At 53.8% G+C, this 19,474-nt stretch overlaps 1 protein-coding gene across 4 annotated transcripts in view; it reads right to left on the bottom strand.

Moving 5' to 3' along the window:
• The window catches only part of SCARB1 (scavenger receptor class B member 1), a 67,202-nt gene extending 50,326 nt beyond the window's left edge, over window positions 1–16,876 (bottom strand). For 3 of the 4 annotated variants that reach the window (XM_074356623.1, XM_074356625.1, XM_045506343.2), the window contains exon 1: window positions 16,511–16,789. Coding sequence is in view for 2 of the 4 variants with exons in the window: in XM_045506343.2 (XP_045362299.2) it covers window positions 16,511–16,636 (126 nt within the window). In the remaining 2 variants the exon portion in view is untranslated. Of the gene's footprint in view, window positions 1–16,510 lie in introns of all 4 variants that reach the window. The other variant, XM_074356627.1, reaches the window with a different exon arrangement.
• Between the last annotated feature and the right edge of the window lie 2,598 nt (window positions 16,877–19,474).

The raw sequence follows: 19,474 nt of genomic DNA, 5'->3' as shown, positions 1-19,474 counted from the left end.
AGAGAAGCCAAGAGCTAAGACGTGGATTTGAACCTGGGGTTCTGCTGGTCTGAGGGTCGGGCAAACCCCTGGTCAAGCAGTGTCCCCCAGAATTCATGTCCAGCTGAAAACTCAGTGTGACCTTAATGGGAAATCGCATCTTTGGAGGTGTGAACAGATTACAGGTCCCCAGATGAGGCCCCCTGGGTCAGGGTGGGCCCTAAATCCAATGACTGGTGTCCTTATAAGAAGTGGCAAGGACCTGGAAGTGCACAGAGGGGACGGCCACGTGGGGACAGAGGCCCACGGAAATTCACACACACATACGCAGTAACACACCAAGGGGGCCCCGGGCACGCGCTTAGAAGGCCGGGGCTCAGGCTGGTTGCTGGTATGTGGGGTCAGCTACACTATCTCCCCGTCCTGAACAAGCTGACCTCTTTCTCTGAGCCTTTTCAGCAGAAGAGAGGCCTCTCACGTCCTCTGTCCTCTCTCCGCAGCTGACCTTGGCCACCAGGGGCCAAAAATTTCTGATTAAACCAAGCCCAAGGCCTGGGGTTTGGCCCGAGTTTGCTGTGTGACCTTTCACAAGCCCCTGAAACTCTCTGAGATTCGGACTCCATCCCCGCCACTGACTTACAGAAAGAAAAAGGCTCTCACCGACAACTCAGAAATCAAATAAAAACAGTGGCCGTCACAACCACAGACATTCCAGAAGGCCAGATGGTACGAGGTGCCGGAGCAGATGCAGGACAGAATGTGACAGCGCTTCTAGAAGGCACAGTGGGTGACACCGGCTCCCCGCCTCCCCGCTCCCATGCCCTCCGACCTGACAGCTCTGTGCCCAGCACATCCCGAGGAAATTCTTAAGAATGTTAAGACGGAAGGTTCCAGGATGTTGACTGTTGTGGGTGGCAGGAATGGACGGAACCAGGTACTCTTCCGGAAAGGAATAAATAAAATGTGAGGAATGTGAACTTGGAAATCCAGGCAGCCGCGAGAAACCACGGGCCACACTAGCATACGGCACTGTGGACAGATATCAAAGACTGGGACAGGACAGGAGAAAAGCAGAGCTCAGGCAGGGGTCAGGTACCAAGAGCGAAGTCCGCCCCCTCCCCGGGGCCCCGGCAGCCCATGTGCCGGACGTGGGGTCTGCCCGGGCGGTGCCCAGCTCCAAGCACATGCCCCCCATGAGCCTGCTCGAGCCTTACCTCAACCCGAGGGGAAGGTGTGGTCTGTCTTGGACAGGAGCCTCACCAAGCCCAGAGACCAGACGTACTTGCCTGAGGTCACACAGCAGGCGAGAGGCAGAGCTAGGACTGGACCCCGCTCCCCCAGTTCTGCAAGCAGATGCCCGGCACCTCCTGAGGGATGAGGGAGGAAGAGGAAGTTGAAGGGGACAAGAGAAAACAGGTAACAGACATCCACAGAGGCCCTCTGCACGTCGGCCAAGAGGTGGAACAAACCGTCTCCCTTGACTGACGGATGGATGAACAGAAAGAGGTCCTTCAACACAGGGGAGTATGATTCAGCCACAAAAAGGAGTAAAGTGCTGACACGTGGTGCAGCAAGATGCACCTTAAAAACATGATGGGGAGTGGGAGAGGCCAGACACAAAGGACCAGGCACGACATGATTCCATTTATAGGAAATGTCCAGAACAGACAAATCCACAGAGACAGAAAGCCGATTAGTAGCTGCTCGGGAACAGAGGAGCCAGAAGGAAGAAAGAATAGGAAGTGGGGTTTCACTCTGCGGGGATGGAAATGTTCTGGAAAGAGACAGAGGTGACACAACACTGTGAAAGGGCTAAATGCCACTGAACAGATCACTTTAAAATGATTAATTTCATGTTTAGTGAATTTCACCTCTATAAATTTTTTCCCCTTAACGGAGGTGCTGGGGATTGAACCCAGGATCTTATCCATGCCAAGCATGTGCTCCATCACTGAGCTATACCCACCCCTCACCTCTATAGATTATTAAATAGAAAGCTCATGACGGGACTGAACTGATGCAACCACTCTGGAAAACAGTCTGGCACTTCTGGATTATGTCGAAGATGCACAGGCCATGATTAGCAGTCCTGCCCCTCCTTCTGGACCCAAGAGGAAGTCAGGCCTGTGCCCTCTGGACCGAGATAGTTCACAACCCAGAGCTGGAGATACTCATGGCTTAGGACAGAGAAACCACGACGGCCTCCTGGAATATTATACAGCCACGAAGATAGAGTGTAGTTTATTGCAACAATGTGGATGGATCTCACACACATAGTGGGACGCAAGAACAACAAGACAGAGGAAAAAAAAACCCAACAGAGTATGTGTTCCATCAGGGCTGGAATGCCATAGCAAAATATCACAGACAGGGCAGATTATAAACGACAGACACTTATTTCTCACGGTCAGGAGGCTGGGGATCTGAGATCAGGGTACTGGCATGGTCGAGTGAGGACCTTCTCCTGCTTGCAGACTTCTCGCTGTGTCCTCACTTCATAGAAGGGGCAAGGGAGCTCTCTGGGGTCTCTTTGTTTGTTTTTCCCGGGGTCTCTTTAATAAGGGCACTAATCCTATTCATGGGGGCTCCACCCTCACGACCTCATCACCTCCCAAAGGCCCCACCTCCTAGCACATCACTTCGGGCATCAGGACTTCGAACATGTGACTTTTGAGGGGACACAGACATTCAGACCATAGCAGTATGATTCCATTTAACTTAAGTTCACCATCAGACAAAACTAAACGCAGCGTTTAGGGAGGCAGACAGCAGGCCACACGAGAAGGAGCCAAGCAAGCTGGGAGCACGCACAGTTTCCTGGGCAGGGGCTTCTGGAGAGCAGGCGAGGTTCTGCTTTTTCATCTGGGGACGATCACACTGAGGGTCATCTTAGTTATTTATTGAACTGCGTGTGTCCAGGCACTTTCCTTGAAGTGCGTAGCATTTCACAACAAAAAGGAATCAAAGCGGGAAAGTGGAAGCAGGAGGCTGCAGCAGGTGGAATCCGGGGAGCCTGGGAACAGGCAGCTGAAGGAAGTCCCGGGGCCTAGAGAGCCTTTCAAAGCTGCCAAGGGATTCCGGCTGCAGCGGGCTCAGAGCCGAGTAAAGCCAGAGTGACCTCCACCTGCCAGCCAAGGGGCCAGATGGGGCTGGGGGATCTGGCACAAGAATTTGTGCAAGGCTCAGAGGGATGGGCGGGGGGAGATGAGAAGGTTCCCCCACCACCACCTGCCATCCCATCCCCACCCGACAGGCCCTGGCACCCCAGGGCTGCAGCACCTTCCCAGCCCACAGGCCATCATGCCTCAGGGGCGCTGGGAGAAGGGGAGGGCTGCAGTGGAGGGGACAGGCTGGCCCAGGGCCACCGGAAGAATCCACGCGTCTGGGCGTGAGGGCAAGGAATCAGAGCTGAGAAAACCAGGAAGCAGATGGCGGGGCGGCTGAGAGAGGCCGGGCCAGAGAGAACCACTGGCTTCTTCCAGTCTGAGGGGAGGTTCACGCACGCCCCGGAGCCCAGGCCCGCTGCGGGGTGCGGCTGCCAGGCTGGGGGAGTCCAGACGCCCACCCCAGCTCGGCCGGGAGAGCTCTACTCCCATCTGACACACAAGGGGACTTTTGTGTAGGGATCTGTCGGAAGAAAGCGTGCACTCACGAGGAAACAATTAGATAAATCCCCCTCGAGGGACATTCTGCCAAAACACTGGCCCAGTCCCTGCACCAACGCCCGTGCTGCGACAGCCCCAGTAAGAAGAACAGGGCTAGAGGACTGGCCCGGAGTAAAAGAGGAGGAAGAAACAGCGAAACAGGGCAAAGGACGTGATTCAAACAATCAAAACCAAAAAACTGCTGTGCAGGGTGCTCCTGGGACAGCAGGGAATCCGAATGTCGACTGAGTGTTAGGTGAAATCATCCCGAGCCTTGCTGAGTGTGACCGTGGTCTGCGGCTACGGAGAAGAATATCCCTGCATCCCTAAGACCCCCACGCTGCAGCACTCTGGGGCGCGACGTCACGACGTCTGCAGGCAACTCGCAAATGGTTTGGCAGCGAGAGACAGACGGGCAGGCAGGTAGAGACTGAGAACGTAAACGCAGCAAACTGTAATCAGGGGAGCTCGGGAGACGGCCTCCAGGAGTCTGCTGCACTGTCCGACACTGCGATTCTTCCGAAAATGAACTTTTTCAAACTGAACCTTCGGCGCGAGAAAAGAACACGTCCGGCTGCTTTATGGATTGTTTCGCAAGTCTGGAAGCCCCCTCACGGGAATGGCTGGTCCGTCCACACCGCGGGCCGGCCACAGTCATCCAGATACCCATTCAGAGCTACCCAGGTGACAGGGGAAGATTCAGAGAAGAGACAACGGAGTGAGAAAAGCAAGACACAGAAAAGTGGGCCTAGTATGGTCCCATTTGGGTAAAATGACTGACTCATTCTTCTGTACATGTGTCTATAAAGCTTGGAGGGCAAACACTTACATGACTTATATTCTAAGTGCTCTATACGTGCCAACTCCCCCATCTTCCTAAGAGTCCTGTACAAGAGATACTTCTGTTAATTCCATTTTACAGAGGGGAATAAGGCACAGAGAGGTTAAGTCCCTTGCCCAAAGACACACAGCTGGGAAGTGGCAGAGCCAGAATTTGAATCCAGGCTGTCTGGCTCTTGGGTTCACCTGAGCTCCTGGATACCCAACCCCTGGCCCAGAAAGAACCCTGGGGGGTTGAGAATTCATGCCCGACCTTGACAGCGACATGTCTCGTCCGACACCGCCTCACCTGGCACTGCCTTGGAGCTCCTCACATTCCTCTCTGCCCCATGCCTCTCACCCAGGCGGAAGGCTCTTATGAGGGCACAGAGGCCGCTCTCGGCACACAAAGGGATGCTCCCAGGGACCCTAGCGGCCTGGCTGTCCAAGTGGGTCCCTCCCACACACACAGCTGCACGCTGTCCTAGGTGAAGAAGCTGTGCCCCAGGATGTGGGGCAAGGGCCAGCGGGCTGGCAGCCGTCCACCCAGGGGACTGTGGATGACAGGCATGCTGGCTCACATTGCAGAACATACGTGCTGCTTTGACGATTCCAGACCCACCCCTCCACATCTATGCCTGGGCAGATTCTGATAAGGCCAGAGTCTTTGCTCAGCCCTTCTCCCACACCCCCCAACCCAGGGCAGACAAAGCCTGTACTTGGCACACTTTGCCAGCCCTGACACCTCTCCCAGACTGTTGCCAGGAGGTGGTCAGGCAGGGGTGCAGACAGGGGATCCTGGGGACTTTCTGCCTGAAGGATGCTAGCTAGTGACTTGCTTTTATAACTACTTGGCCTCTTGGCCAAGCCCTGCTCCCCCAGCCCGTCTAGCCTCCACCCACTTCCCGTGCCCACTTGGGATAGTCCTCCCTGCCAGCACTCACTGCTAATTTGCTCTGTGGCCTTACTTAAATCCCTGCTCCAAGTTCCGGTGTTCCCAAAAGAAAAATAAAAGATGGAACTGAGTAAAACCCAAGTTCCAGATCTAACAATCTAAGTTTCTGAAAACTTCCCTGATTAAAAACAATTAGCTGATAAGCTACCACCCCTTCAAGAGGTCTTGGGTAGAGCCAAAGAAAATAATCTCTAATACTATAATAGCAAGAGGCAATGAGATTAAGTGAGGAAGCTATTCTGGGGCAAAGGGCCCATCAACCATTTTTGCTGCCTGTCACCCTTTCCTCCTTCTGCTAACAGTCTCCCCCCACACACACCTTTTCCTTTAGGGTACCACTCTTACCCCACCTCAGTCCCTCTGCTTTGGAAGAAAAAAAGATTTCCTTCTCCAGCTCCAAGGATGGGCATGGAATCCAAGCCTGACCAATCAGAGCAGTCCATTTCTCCAGCAACAGCGACTGGCTCAGGGATAAGCATGTGAGACAAGCTCAGCCAATCAGAGCTCATGAGCAATCACACCACAACTTTCCCCAGCCACTGGGAAAATTCTCTAAGTACCCTTGAAGGTCCCTCCCTAAGGTTCCCTTTGGAGCCCCTGGGGAAATTCAAAGCAGCCAGTTTCTCCCCCGTGTGTGGCATATGGCCATGTGTGTGCTGAGCCCCAGACAGAGCGGCTGGCGACTGATACAGAAGCATCCATACAAAGAAACGAATCTTTAACTCGGACTGCATTCAGGCTGGACCCTCAGGAGGAACAGCAGGACCACAAGAAACTCCCTCCCCATGCTCGCTCTTTATTGATCACAGATGAATGATTCCACACGGTTGAAATGATGTGCAATCCTGCACGTATGGTGTAAAATCACCAACAAATGGGACGGGTCTCCCAACTCCAGCCTCATACAGTTTCTGCTCACGGGGACAAGAAACATAAATGGAAAATCAACTATATTTCAATTTTTAATAATTTTAAATAAAAATATAAAACAAAAGCAAAAAGAAATAAAAACAAAGTAATAATGGTAAAATATGAAAAAAGAAACATAAATGATTCCACTTTAATGCTGAACTTGGGCTTAAATACAGCAGGAGAGAAATACCTTCTCACCCAAATCCAAGACGCCAGCAGGAAAATCCCTTCCCCCTCGGACAGGCAGCGCAAGGTGGCCCCAGACCAGCCTCCACGCCTCCCTTGGACGGGACAGGTGCTGTTTCTTTACCCACCACCCACAGACGGCCCTGATGACATCTTTGTAAACCTGTGTCCCTTCCTCCTGGCCACTCCACCTTCATGTTGGGACAGAGAAGGGGCCAATCAGAAGACACCAGCACTCAGCCAGGAGAAACACCCAGTCACTGGAATCAGAGACAAGTCTCTAGAATCCAGGAGGGGCTCGTTAAGACTCAGGCCCTGAATCCACGAATGCATCACAGAGACCAGGCTCCCGGGTGCTCCCCGGTGCCAGGCACACAGATAGCGGTGGAAGTGCCAGTTCTGGAAGCCAAGAAGTCTGGGCTCCAAAGACCATGCTTTTGAGGACCCCCAACTGGGATGTTCTCACTGCCCTGGCCCAAGGTCCTACCCCAGCCCAGGGCCCCCCAGCAATGGGCTACAGTCGTGAACAAGACAGACAAGGTCCCTGCTTCATGGACTCTCAAGCAACAATATAATTCCAGAGAATGGTGGAGGCTTAGCAGATACTAACATGGAGGGCTCATAACAGAGGTGGGTGGGGTTCGTGGCAGGGGGTGTTGGTGGTCAGCAGGCATCTTCTTCAAGAGACCACACTTGAGCTGAAACAAGAGGAACCAAGCAAAAGAGGCAGAAGGAAAAAGCATTCCTGGGAGAAGGATCAGTCTGTGCAAAGGCCCTGTGGTGTGGTGGAGGAGAAGAACCGCCTGTGAGGCCGCAGCAGGGAGAGAATGTTGGCAGTAGAGGCAGGTAAGGGGCTTACAGGCCACGGGGTAGATGGTTTCATACGACATGCCAGAAGGTTTTAATCAGGGTAGTGAAACGATCCGGTCTGCATTATGTTAGAGAGCAACTCTGGCTTCAGCAGAGAGGACTGACAGCAGAGTGGCGCAGACAGGAGCAGACAGCCTGGTGAGGAAGCCCCTGCAGCGGGCAAGCGGCAGGGTGTGGCGTGGGGGCCGTACAGGGGGAGGGGAGCAGTCCCCATGTCCCTGCACAGGGCGACAACCTGCCACTTGTCACAAACCTGCCGTGAAACCACCCTCCTCTTCTAAACATCCATTCAATAAATAAATATTTGAGAACCTACGTTAAGGTGTCAGGCATCGTTCCAAGTGCTTGGGACACAGCGATGAACAAAAACCCTGGTCCCTGCCTTCATGGGCCAGACATTCTCACAGGGAGAAATGGACAAAAAACAATAAACAGGATGTGCACGTGTGTCAGTAGGTGGCAGGGCTACAGCAGGGTAAGCAGGGTTGGGAGCACTGGGGAACGGAGAGGGAACTTGCAATATTAAAAAGGGGAGATTCGTGAGCAAGGGCGATCTGAACAAAAGCCTGGGGGAGGTGGGAGAGCGAGACATGCACATATCACATCAGGGAAAGGCTCGTGGGCAGAGGCAAGAACTAAGGCGGAAGTGCCGGTAAGTCTGAGGAATGGCCAGACGGGCCACGTGCAAGGTCAAGGTGAAGGGGAGGGCAGAAAGGGGCCAAGGGCCTAAGGCACAGGCCTCGATGGCCAATGTGAGGGCTCACCTTGACTCGGAGGGGACGGGACGGGCCCCAGCAGGGCCTTCAGCAAAAGAGGGTGGTGCTCTGAGTGCAGTTTTAAAAGGATTCCTTGGGCTGCTGTGCTGAAAAAACCCAACAGGGAGCAGAGGTGGACATAGGGAGGCCTGCAAGAATCCAGTCAGAGCGGATGGTGCTTTGGACCAGGGTGGTGACCATGGCTTTGGAGAGGAATGTATGGATTCTGGATAGATCTTGAAGACGAAGCCATACAGGGTCCTGATGGCTCAGTGTGGGAAGTGAGAGGGAGTCGAGGCTGACTCCAAGGCTTTCGGCCTGGGCAGCTGGAGGACCGGGGAGCGACAGCCTGAGATGGGAGGATGGCGGGAGGGATGGGGTTTCGGGGGGAGGGATGGGAAGGCGGGTGCTGGCCGGGGTGAGTGTGAGCCACCTCTGCCCGCCCAAGTCAAGGGATGGAGTTGGCCACTGGCTGCTCGAAGACAGAGTTCAGGGGGAAGATCTGGGCCTGGGATGTCAGTTTGGGAGGGGCCGGGACAGAGCCAGACTTTGACATGTGAGACTGGGTGAGCTCAGGGCATGAGCGCTGGGATGTGCCCATGGCAGGTGGTCAGGGAGATAAGGAGACACCAGCATCTGAGACCAAGGACAGCCCGCCAGCCCGCCGGCCAAGTAGGAGGGACCCCAGGAGAGCAGCCATTGAAGTGTCTCAAGAGTCTTTTAAGAAGCTTCCAGAAAAGGTGGAAGGAACTTTACCCAAAATGCCAGGAAGCGAACATGGGTCAGGCCACTCCTGTTCCTTCCCTCTGCCCAGCACGAAGCCAGCGGGAAGAGGAGGAAACTGCGGGGTGGAGGTGGGGGACAGAAGCCAGACAATGAGTCAGCCGAGGCCTGGGCCCTCAGGAGCCTGGACCTCTGGGTTTGGGGATGTTCTGAGCAGCCCGAGCAGCTTCAAATCAGGACCCAAATCGTCCCTAGACAAACTGTAACTCGCCAGCTCCCAGGCCCAGGGAAGCTCCAAAGCCATTTTTTGTTTCTCTTTGCATTTCAGCTCCAGCGGCCACTCCCGGGGCCAGTGGAGGCCAAGGTCGCATTTGAACCAGGGGGAGGGAGATAAGGTACATAAAAGAACTTCTTTTGTTCTGTCTTTTTCACTTTGGCTGAGCCCTAGAGTTGAATCCTTTGCACCACAGATGTGTTTATGCGGACCGAGACGCTAAATTTTTGAGGTGTTGAAGGGCTGGGGACGGACGCTCGGAACCGAATTCACTAGTTCTAAGATTATGAGCCAGAAGAGTCTGCATCAGCCTCGTGGCTGAAATCAGCCTTGAGGGAGGCTCACGACCCCAGGGGCCTCCCTGCTGCTGACCAAGAGCACAGGGATCAGCCTTCTGGGCACTGTGACCACCAGAGGACCCCCAGATGTCGATGGGACAGACATGCCTTTGCCAGGTCTCCAGAGGGACCCAATGTGCCCAAGGGAAACCTCAGTATGCAAGCCCTCAACACCAGCTCACTTCCAACTCGTCTGCTAGAAGTCGAAGGCCACAGCGGGATGATTCCAGGAAGCAGAACTGAACCAAATTCTAGCCGATCACGTGACTCACGGAGTGGAGACACCGCAAGTATTAATCATTCCAGAAAGGGATGGAGAACATTTCACTGCATGGGAAGAGCCAGGAGCACTGAACACAGCCCTGGTGCCGGGCCTCAGGAAGGTACCTGGCCTTCCAAGTGTACACTGCACATCCCAACACACGCAGACGCGTGTTAACACTGAAATACCGCGTTAATCTCTAACTATATACCCCCAGTACGAGTGGGCACACGTCCACACGTGTGCATGTGAACCCACCCACGTACACATGTGTACCATCACACGTGGGCCCATGTGTGCCCAGCTTCCTGAAAACCAACCCAGTGGAGCTTCCATCGGCACATGTATATATGTCCGTGCACCTGCACACATGTGCCAACACAGACCCTGCGTTCCATGCTGACACGTGCAGACACACAACACGTGCGTGCGTGCTTTAGCGCACGCACGTGTGTTCCCGCGCCAACAGGCGTGGTCACGTGTCACCAGTCATGTGTGTAGAACCAGCACACGTGTGCACACATCAACACACACAGAGACACACACACACACACTCATGAAGCCAGAAAAGCAAATCCATCAGGAGCAAAGAGGGAAACAAAAATAACTGACTCTCAGTGAAACTAAAAATAGCCCGTGTTTTTCAGCTGTGGCTGGAGTCAGCGGCAGCCGCCCTCCCACGCACCGGAGGACTCAGAAGTCCCGGGCAGGAAAGGAGAATAAAAACACAACAGAATCGGGGCACACCTGCGACCCTGCTGCTCCCCCCACCCCAGGAAGGGACCCCCGCCATCTATGGCCACAGGCCAGTTCTATAGTCTTGCCCTCCACGGCCAGACGTGGCCAGATGCAGTCAGGCTGGGGCCCCAGGATGCCCTCCAAGACGCGACCCCGGGGCTTTCTGGAGCTCCCGATGGAGGGCCGGGCACAGAACTGGCTGAGCAGACTCTGCAGGACAGTCAGGGCCACCCTGAGGGTCGCTGCAACCACAAGCCAGGGAGAGGCCGTCTCTCCCCAGCTTCCCTTGGCATCTGTGATTCTTGAATGTGTCCAGACCAGGGCATGGAGGGGGTAGCTCGGTGCTGGGGCAGGCGCTCAGCACGCACTGGGTGCTGGGTTCCATCCCCAGTACCTCCATTATAAAAGTAAACAAGTAAATAAATAAATAAGACCTAATTACCGCTCCCCTAAAAAAAAAAAACCAAACCTAGAACATGCCCAGGCCTATGAGACCGCCCTGGGGGCACCCTGTACCCCCAGTTTGGCGGGGGAGTGACTATAAAGAGGGAGGCCTGGGAGGGACCCTACTGACCCAGGTGGAGGCTATGGAAGGGGCTGCTCAGAAAGAGGGGCAGCTGGCTCGCTGGGTTGCAGTCTTGACTCTGTGTGACCTGGGCCAAGTGACCCATTTCCCTCAATAAAAGAGTGACAACGGGAGCTATTTAGATACTAAACGAGGTGAGAAGTGAGTTAATACACGAAAAATACCTAGAATAGCCTCTGGTTAGTAAGAGTGGTCTCTCCCCAACCCCCACTTACTAGCCGGTGGGCAAAGGAGGTTTGCCAGAGGCAGGGCAGGGCCTTGGGTGGCTGGGTGGATACCGCTGAGGAAGGAGGGGGCAAAATAGAGTCTGAGGCTGGGGAAGGGGCTAGAGAAACAACATGACCTCAGAGTGCTTACCACCTGCTCATGCCGCCATCCTACCATGAACCCAGGTGCTGCTCTGACCCTCGGGGACACTGCAGGGACAGCGACAGCCCTTGGCCCTCCTCACGACGGAGAAAGAGAACACACAAATAAACACGGACCACAAAGGGGGCGACTTTTAGGGACATGAGGAGTGAGCTATGCAGATATCAGAGAATGAGCTTTCCAGGCAGTGGGGAAAGCAAGCTAGGGTTTGGTGGGACCAAGGATTTCAAAGAAGTGAGTGTGGTAGGTTGAGCAGGGAGGCCAAGGGGGCTGCAGTGAGACGGGGAAGGAGGGCTGGATCGTGGTGGGGGTGGCAGAGCTCCAGGCCACCGAAATGACCTTGGTGTTCACTCAGAGTGAGACAGGAACCCCGAAGGGTTGTGAACAGAGGGGGCACGTGATCTGATGAGTGTTTGATCCCTCCGGTTGCTATGGAGACCAGAGGTGAGACGACTGCACTGGTCCAAACAGTGGATGGAGGAGGCTGTCGTGATGGAGATGTTGAGAAGGGGTCAGAATGCAGATCTTTGTTTCGAGGTAAAGCGGACAGGATTTGCTGGTGGACCAGACACAGGGGTATCGGGAGAAGCGTGCAGTCAAGGCTGGCCCAAGGCTTTCCCTCTACTCCTGGAGGGAACGAACGGAAGTGTCTTTTATTGAGATGGGGAACACAGACAGGGGAGATTTTGGCAGCTGGAGAAATTAGTAGATGAAGCTCGCAAGGCTGATTCCAGCCAGAAAACTTAAAGACAGCTGAGGGGAACTCAGCTTTCCCCCCAAGCTTGGACAAGGCCATGAAGCCCATTGTGGCACCCGGTGGCCCCACAGACGAGCCCTGTGGCCCAGCAGCAGTGAGGGGTCCCTCCCCGCGTCCACCAGCGGGGCCTTCCCTGGTGGACCAGAGACACACAGTAACTTGGAAATATCCCCCCAGGCTCCTGAGCCCTGCTTCCTGCTCCATTCATTCCACACATGCTAGGCTCAGTTCTAGGCCGTGGCTACGAGAGAACCCGTCCTCCTGGGGTTTGCCTCCAGGCCCTTTTCACACACACACCCCAGCAAGGTCACCTGGGCAAATTACTCTCTTAAGCTTCTGTTTCCCTCACTGTTGATGATGACAAGGAGCCATGTATCACAGAACTCCCTCCCCCAGGACTAAACGAGATGATTGACATTCACAAAGACCCCCAGCACACAGTCATCCCCGATTACACTCATTACTGCATTCAGTCTGAACACCTCTCATCCAAACCTACCCACCAAGGGAAAGGAGAAGAAATGAGTCTCATTCTCCCCCAAGGCCTCCCAGGGACCTCAGTTCATGGGGCCCCTTCACCGAGTGCCTCCCACATCCTACATCTAACTCACCTGGCCATTCTTTGGGGGGAAAGCTATGGGTTCGTTACTAAACACATAATACATGAATACATTCTCCTCATTAAAAAAAAAAAAGGGTAGGAACATTATAGATAGAGTGTGAAGTTTCCCTTCACCACACTCCCAGTCCCCTGAGAGTAACCATTTTTGTCAGTCTGGTGCACATCCTTCCACACCTTTTTCTGTGCTTTTCCATGCACTAATAGTAACCCAGTGAAAATACAGAATATTATTTGTGGAGTTCTGTTTTTTCAACACAAGTACCCCCAGAGCTTTTTTCAATTAGTAATGTGTTTTTGTCTACTTTTCTGTGCCAAAACATAAATATCTAGTTCCTTCTAACTTTGGCCTTAAAAGTCCAACAGGGCCATAGAAAGAAAGCTCCTGCTTTACTTTTTATGCCCCTATGGAAGTGGAGACCCAGATTTGGCAGTCAAGATTCCTGCCCACCACTGCCACAAGGTGTGTAAACCCCAGCAAGCTTTGTTGTGCCTTAGTTTCCTTACCTGTAGGAAGGAAAAATCCTGTCATATTTCATAAGGATGTGATACCACTCAAATGAGAGACCAGGTACATTGAAGGCATTTTCACACACAAGTAACTGCCTTTGTATTTTATCATCTTGCCAGAAAGCAAGCTAATCTGACCCCTGCCTGCCTCAGCGCTAAAGACACAAGCCCTGGTTCAGAGGTGCAGTAACTGGCCCAAGGCCCCCAGCTAGCAAACTGCACTGCCACCCTGGGTTTCAAACTGACCCAGGTTTCAAAACACGTCTCGTCCCTACCCCACCCCATTAGCAACCTGAGAAATGTAAATCACATGCATCAGGTGAATCCCCCAAAATGATAATGATCAATGGGTAATCACCAATAATGGCAGAGGCGTGGGGAAGTGGATACTTTCAGACTCTGTTGATGGGAACCAGAAAAGCTAGAGATCTTCGGAAGGGCCATTAGGCTGTGAGTTATCAAAATTCAAACTAGACAGACTTAGAGGTCTACAGGCTTCTCTTCTAGAAATGTGCCTGGTGGAAGGGTTCCTACATGTACACAAAGAGGTACATGTCAGGATGGTCCCTGTTCATTTGTCGGTGATAGAGAAAATTATCAGTCAATAGAGAAACAGGCAAATAATGAAGTGTACAGCCATTCGAAGGAATACTATGCAGCAATGAAAATGTGATAGATTTATATGTTCTGGCATGGAAAAATTTCCAAGCAATACCCGTGAACTGAAAAGCAATCTGCAGGCAATTTATATGTAGTTTAGTTCAATATAAGTAAAAAATATATATTAATGCATATAAATTTCATCTCGATGAAAGTCTAGAAAGATACTCTCGGTGATGGTGGTACCATCATCTGAGAGGAGAGGAGGGGAGAAAGGAAATAAAATGGGGGGAAATGTTTTTCCCTCCACTTGAATATTTTTTTTACAAAGAATTCATGCCTTTAGATACATGGACTTCTTGAAACAAAAAAAATTAAAAAAAAAAAAAGAAATTGAAGCACAAGGCCTCCCATTCAAGTTGTACATGGACATGTATGTAGCCAATGAAAACACCAGCAGGCAGTGCCTCCCTCTCCCAGCGTCCCACCCGCTCGGTCCCCTGAACACCGGCATTCTTCTTCCAAGAGAAGGCACTTGGCCGGGAGTCCGTCTGAGCTGTCCAAGAAGTAGCTGTCACCGGCTGGGCTCGCCTTTGGTGCCTTCAAGCCACTCGGCCCCAAACCAGTCTCCTTTGGGAAATTCACACAGGAGGCTGGGCGGCTCTCACCCAAATTTAAGACCAGAAATCTTAGCTCCGGGACAACTGAGACCAGCAGAGGCGCCTTCCTCTTTGGAAGCCCAGGGGAGGAATGGGAAATTACAGGGTGCATGCGTGTGTGCGTGAACACACACACACACACACACACACACACACACACACGCACACACTCGCTCATGTGGAGACATCCTTAATCTGGCTGACAGCCATAAAAAGAAAACACCTGAGTTAAGTCCAAGAAGGACTGGGCTGACAAGATTCTTCATCGGCTATAAATCTCACCCACTCCCACACCCCCAAAGCAAGAGGTTCTTTGCACTTAATCTCGACAGGCTCCCCATGCTCACGCTACCTGAGTGACGGTCTCTCCAGGATGCACACAGTGCAGAAACCACAAATTTGGCGGGCGTTTACAGCCGGCTTGCACTGAGATAAACCTCGTACTGCTACTTTGGAAAGCAAAACAGATACACCCCCAGGAAAGATGCAGTTCTGCCACCCTCGCTCTGAGGTTTCCCCACACAACTTTTTCCCACCATCTCGAGGCAAAAAACAAACAAAAAACAAAAAACCGACAAAGAGAAACTCAGTGCTCAGTATCACCATTGGCCAGGATCTCCTTGCAATCAGATCACATGATTTAATTTGACAAGAATTTGAAAACCAAAAAAAAAAAAAAAAAAAAACCACAGTGTAGCCAAGATGACTTGGACAACTGCTTACCCAGAGACCTTGAGGAAAACTAAACTTGCCCCATCTTTAAAGCGGAGAAATGGCAGTTGAGTCTAAGCAGATGTAGCTTTCATTCATTCATTCATTCATCTCCCAAGCATCCTGTGCTGGGCACAGGGCACAGACATGGAATGTGGGCAAGTTCCCATTCTCAAGAGTTTCCCCTAAAGAAATGGGCAAACGGAAACAGAGAAATTAACTAGCAAGTGACGATTCCCACAGCTTTACCCCAGCTCTGCAGCCTGTCTGGATTTTGGGCCAAGGCAAGCCTCAGCTTCCCCTTCTGGCCCCGCAGGTACTGGCCCTGGTTCCAAGCTCTGAATGCTTTTAGCTCAAGCGTAATACTCTGTAATCTCCCCGTCCTTCTGTAACTCCAGGCTCATTCAGACAGGCCGCCCAGACACCCAGGGCAGAGTCTGATGGTCTGAAGGCCAGCTGATGGCCTTAATTTGCCACTCTGGTTAAAAGGGCAGTGGTGTATAAGGTTAGGTTCAGAGGAAAGCTCTCAGGCTGTGGGCTCCCAAAGGACCCTGCTTATGCAGCCTGGGGCTTATGCCTGCCTCTGTGTGAATCTGGGGAGAAAATCAGCTTATCATTTCCAATCTGCATCAGGAAGGCAGGGCCAGGGGAGGACAGAGCTGCCCATTCTGCCTCTGAGAAGGGGTTTGTATGGGCAGATTCTGGATAGCAGAGAATGCTCTCCTGACCACCTATCAGGGCCTGGGCACCCGTGTGAGTCTCACAGAAGTACATGAATGAAGGGTTCCGGTCCTCATGGGCTCACAGGAAACAAGCAAAATGCAGCCCTAGTTTTACCAGACAGTGGCACAGGCTGCTACAGTAAAGAGGAAAGAGGCATGCGAGCTCGCTCCTGGGCTCCTCTCCAGGCAACACGGAAAAGCAGCCACTCTCCCAGGCTCCCCCTGGCCCCAGACCCCTTAAGGTGAGGTCAGGCTCCCAGGTGGTCTCTCACTCAGGCTTCCCCAACCCCAGCCTGGACCTCCAGCAAAGGCCCTGGGTGCCCTCCTTGGCCCCCAAACTCAGCATGCGTCCTCGGTAGTGGAGACCCTGGTGCTCAGGGTCCTGGGCCCAGAGGGCAGATCCCGGCTCCAGGTCGCCACCCCACAGGCTGCGGATGCGCTCCTGGCTCTCCTCAGCGCCCAGTGCCCTCCAGCCCCGGACAGGACAGCACACGCAGACCCCCGGCCGGGCCCCTCACCCACCTTGAGGACTTGCTGCTTGATGATCGAGGGCACCATCACGATCATGACGGCGCCCAGGACGGCGCACAGCAGCCCCGCGAAGCCCAGCGCCACGGCCGCCCGGCGCGCTCGAACGTGGCTGCCCATGTCTGCGCGCCGTAGCACCCGCGCGGCGCTGGCAGGGCTCCTGTGCGCTTGTCGGGGGAAGGAGACGGGGACGCAGGCGACAGAGGCAGCAACTCCGGGGACCGGAGCGGCTCGGCGGGCCCCTGACAGCAGCGCACGGAGGACCGACCAGGCAGGTGGCCAGCGATTTTATGCGCCATCGCTGGGGCGGACCGCCCCCGGGACGCCCGGGGCACGGGGATTCGGGCGCCAGCGGGCGGGGCGACGGGGCGGGGCCTAAGTTAGCAAGGGGCGTGTCCGGGGCGGGTCGCGGATCGGACGGTCCTAGTGGGGCGGGGCCACGACCGCTGGCCCCGCGCCCGTGCGTCAGTTTCCGCGGGAGGGAGCAGTGGAGGGCGCGTGGACCGCGTGAGACGTGGGGCCTGGCTCGCCTCCCCCACAGCCCTTCTCCCCGTCCTCATGCCCACCTGCTCCCAGCTCACTCCTATCCCTGATTCTTCCACCTCTCCATTTTCTCCCCGCTCCTCCTCTGCCTCTCTCCTCCTGCCCCCTTCTTCAGCCCTCCTCCCCTCCCACTTCCTCTGTCGTGAGCATCATCATTGTTCATATTTAGTAGGAATTTCTCTCCTCTGGCAGAAACCCCAGAGCCCCTGTCCCCACCTCTGAGACCTCACCTCCCCCCACCCCCCGCCAGCCCCACACGTACACGCGTGCGCGCGCGCGCCGGTCTACACACACGTGCACACACATTCTTTCCCAGCCTCTCTCTCCCTGGATCAAGTCTAACAGACTCCTGCCTCGGGGCCTTGTACACCCACGACGATTCTGTTCCCCCAGATATCTGCCCAGCTCCTTCCTTCACGGCTGCTGGCCACCTTATCAGAAAGGCCTCCCCGTCTACCCTGTGTGAAATAAAATTGCGCCAGCTCTCCCAGCTCACCCCTCACCCTTATCACCCAGCACCACCTGGCATGTTCCTCGTTCATTTGTTCTATCATTCTGACCACCATCACCTGGAACTTGAATGCTACATACAGGCAGAAGCTTTGTCTCTCCGGCCCCCTGTCCTGCCCCCAGTAGCCGCTTGAACACTGCCAGGCTGGGAATGCTCGCTCCCGATGAACATTCTAGAATGAACCAGCCAGGAGCCTTCTAGGTGCCTGGCCCTGTGCTAAGTGCCTTGCACACAGCAGCCCCATTTTACAGGTAAGGAAACAGACACAGAGGGGTCAGGTTAACATATCTAAGTTCCTGCTTCCGACTGAACAGGGAGACACAGTGGGTGAGTGAGCCAATGTAGGATGGATGATTGCAGATAAGTGCCCCAGGAAAATCAAACAGGTACGCTCCCCTGCAGTCCTCCACCGCCCCCGCCTGACCTGCTCCTAGGGCCTGCACCCCACACCCCGCATGGTGCTCTGGACCTCTGATGTAGGCCAACCCCCTCATTCTCTAGATGGGGTCACACAGGGATGGGAGGGCAGTGTCCCCGACACCTGGGTACGGCAGGCCAGTCCCTGAGGGCTGAGACCGAGGCCTTCTGAAACTCTTATTCAACCCCGGAGGGAAGCAGCCTTCTCACAGCCTGTCCTTAAGCAACACAGCCTGGCCTGAGACGGTGTTTATCAAGCCTCTACGGACTATCCAGAGAGCCTTGCCAGGTGTTGTCTTCCCCTCAGGAGACCCAGCCTTGTCCAGAGCACCAGCAGCAGGGACCCAGCCCTGACCTAGATCAGGGTGGCTAGGGCAAAGGTGGCCAGAGCAGGTGGCTGTGGTGTCAGATGGGAACAGGTTCCAGGAAGTCCATGCTCCAGGGTTTCTCGCCCTAGAGTCCCAGGGAAATTGGCTTGAACCTCTCTGGGCCTCAGTTTCTTCATCTGTCAAGTGGGGATGATAAGAGTTTCTCCTCAAGGACTGTTGGGAGGATTCAATGAGTTGGGAGGATGTGACAATACTTAGAATAGTGCCCAAAGGGGGAGCACAGCTAAGCTAGAGGTTGTTGCCCCTGCTGTCCCTAGGCCCTAACTCACCTGGCTTCTGCTCACTTTTCTGTCCTCATCCCCCAGCTCCACCCCCTTGTTCTCTCTACCCCAGCCTCCCGGGCCTTCATTCTGTTCCTTAAACAGCCCCAGCTTTTTCCAGCCACAGGGCTTTTGCACTTGCTGTTTCCAGCTTTTTCCAGCCACAGGGCCTTTGCACTTGCTGTTTCCTCTGCCTCAGACCCTTCCAGGGCTGACACTTTCTCCTCCTCCAGGTCCCAGCCCAAAACAAGCTCCTCAGACAGGCTTTCCCGGTTTAATCCGTCCAGCATGGAAGTCTCAACCCACCTGTCACCCCATTTTACCTGAAATTGTCTTATGCATTTATCTGTTTACTTTGTCTCCCCCACTCCCGAGAGAGAGAAGCTGGTCTGTTTTTGCTAATGGATGTGTCCCCAGCACCTGGAACAATGCTTAACACCTAGTACCTACTCAATGAAGGCTTAAGATAATTAATTCTTTTATTAATCAAGTAACTAATTAGTTAATTAACACACTTTCATTGGATTCCTTAGGGCCTTCAATGGCCACCAGCTATGAAGATAGTTTTACGTTCACTGACTTTTGTAGTTCTTGAGAATGAACCAATGAACTAAAATCTGGTGTTTGCACTCACCCTGACGCCACCCCCTTCCTCGATACCCAGCCTCCCTCGGCAAGGACTGATTCACCTTGACCAGCTCACCCAGCCTAACATTCAAGTCTTCAAGGTCCAAATGTACGTGATGCTTACCCAAGAGAGACCCCAAGGCCACAGCAGGAGTGTCTGTGTGTCACGCCACACTGTCACTTGACAAGAGAGAAAGACAAAGATGAAAGG

This window comes from Camelus bactrianus, chromosome 32, assembly GCF_048773025.1.
Source record: "Camelus bactrianus isolate YW-2024 breed Bactrian camel chromosome 32, ASM4877302v1, whole genome shotgun sequence".
NCBI lineage: Eukaryota > Metazoa > Chordata > Mammalia > Artiodactyla > Camelidae > Camelus > Camelus bactrianus.
The sequence above is the reverse complement of the archived record's forward strand: the minus strand, read 5'-3'. Positions and strand labels throughout refer to the sequence as shown.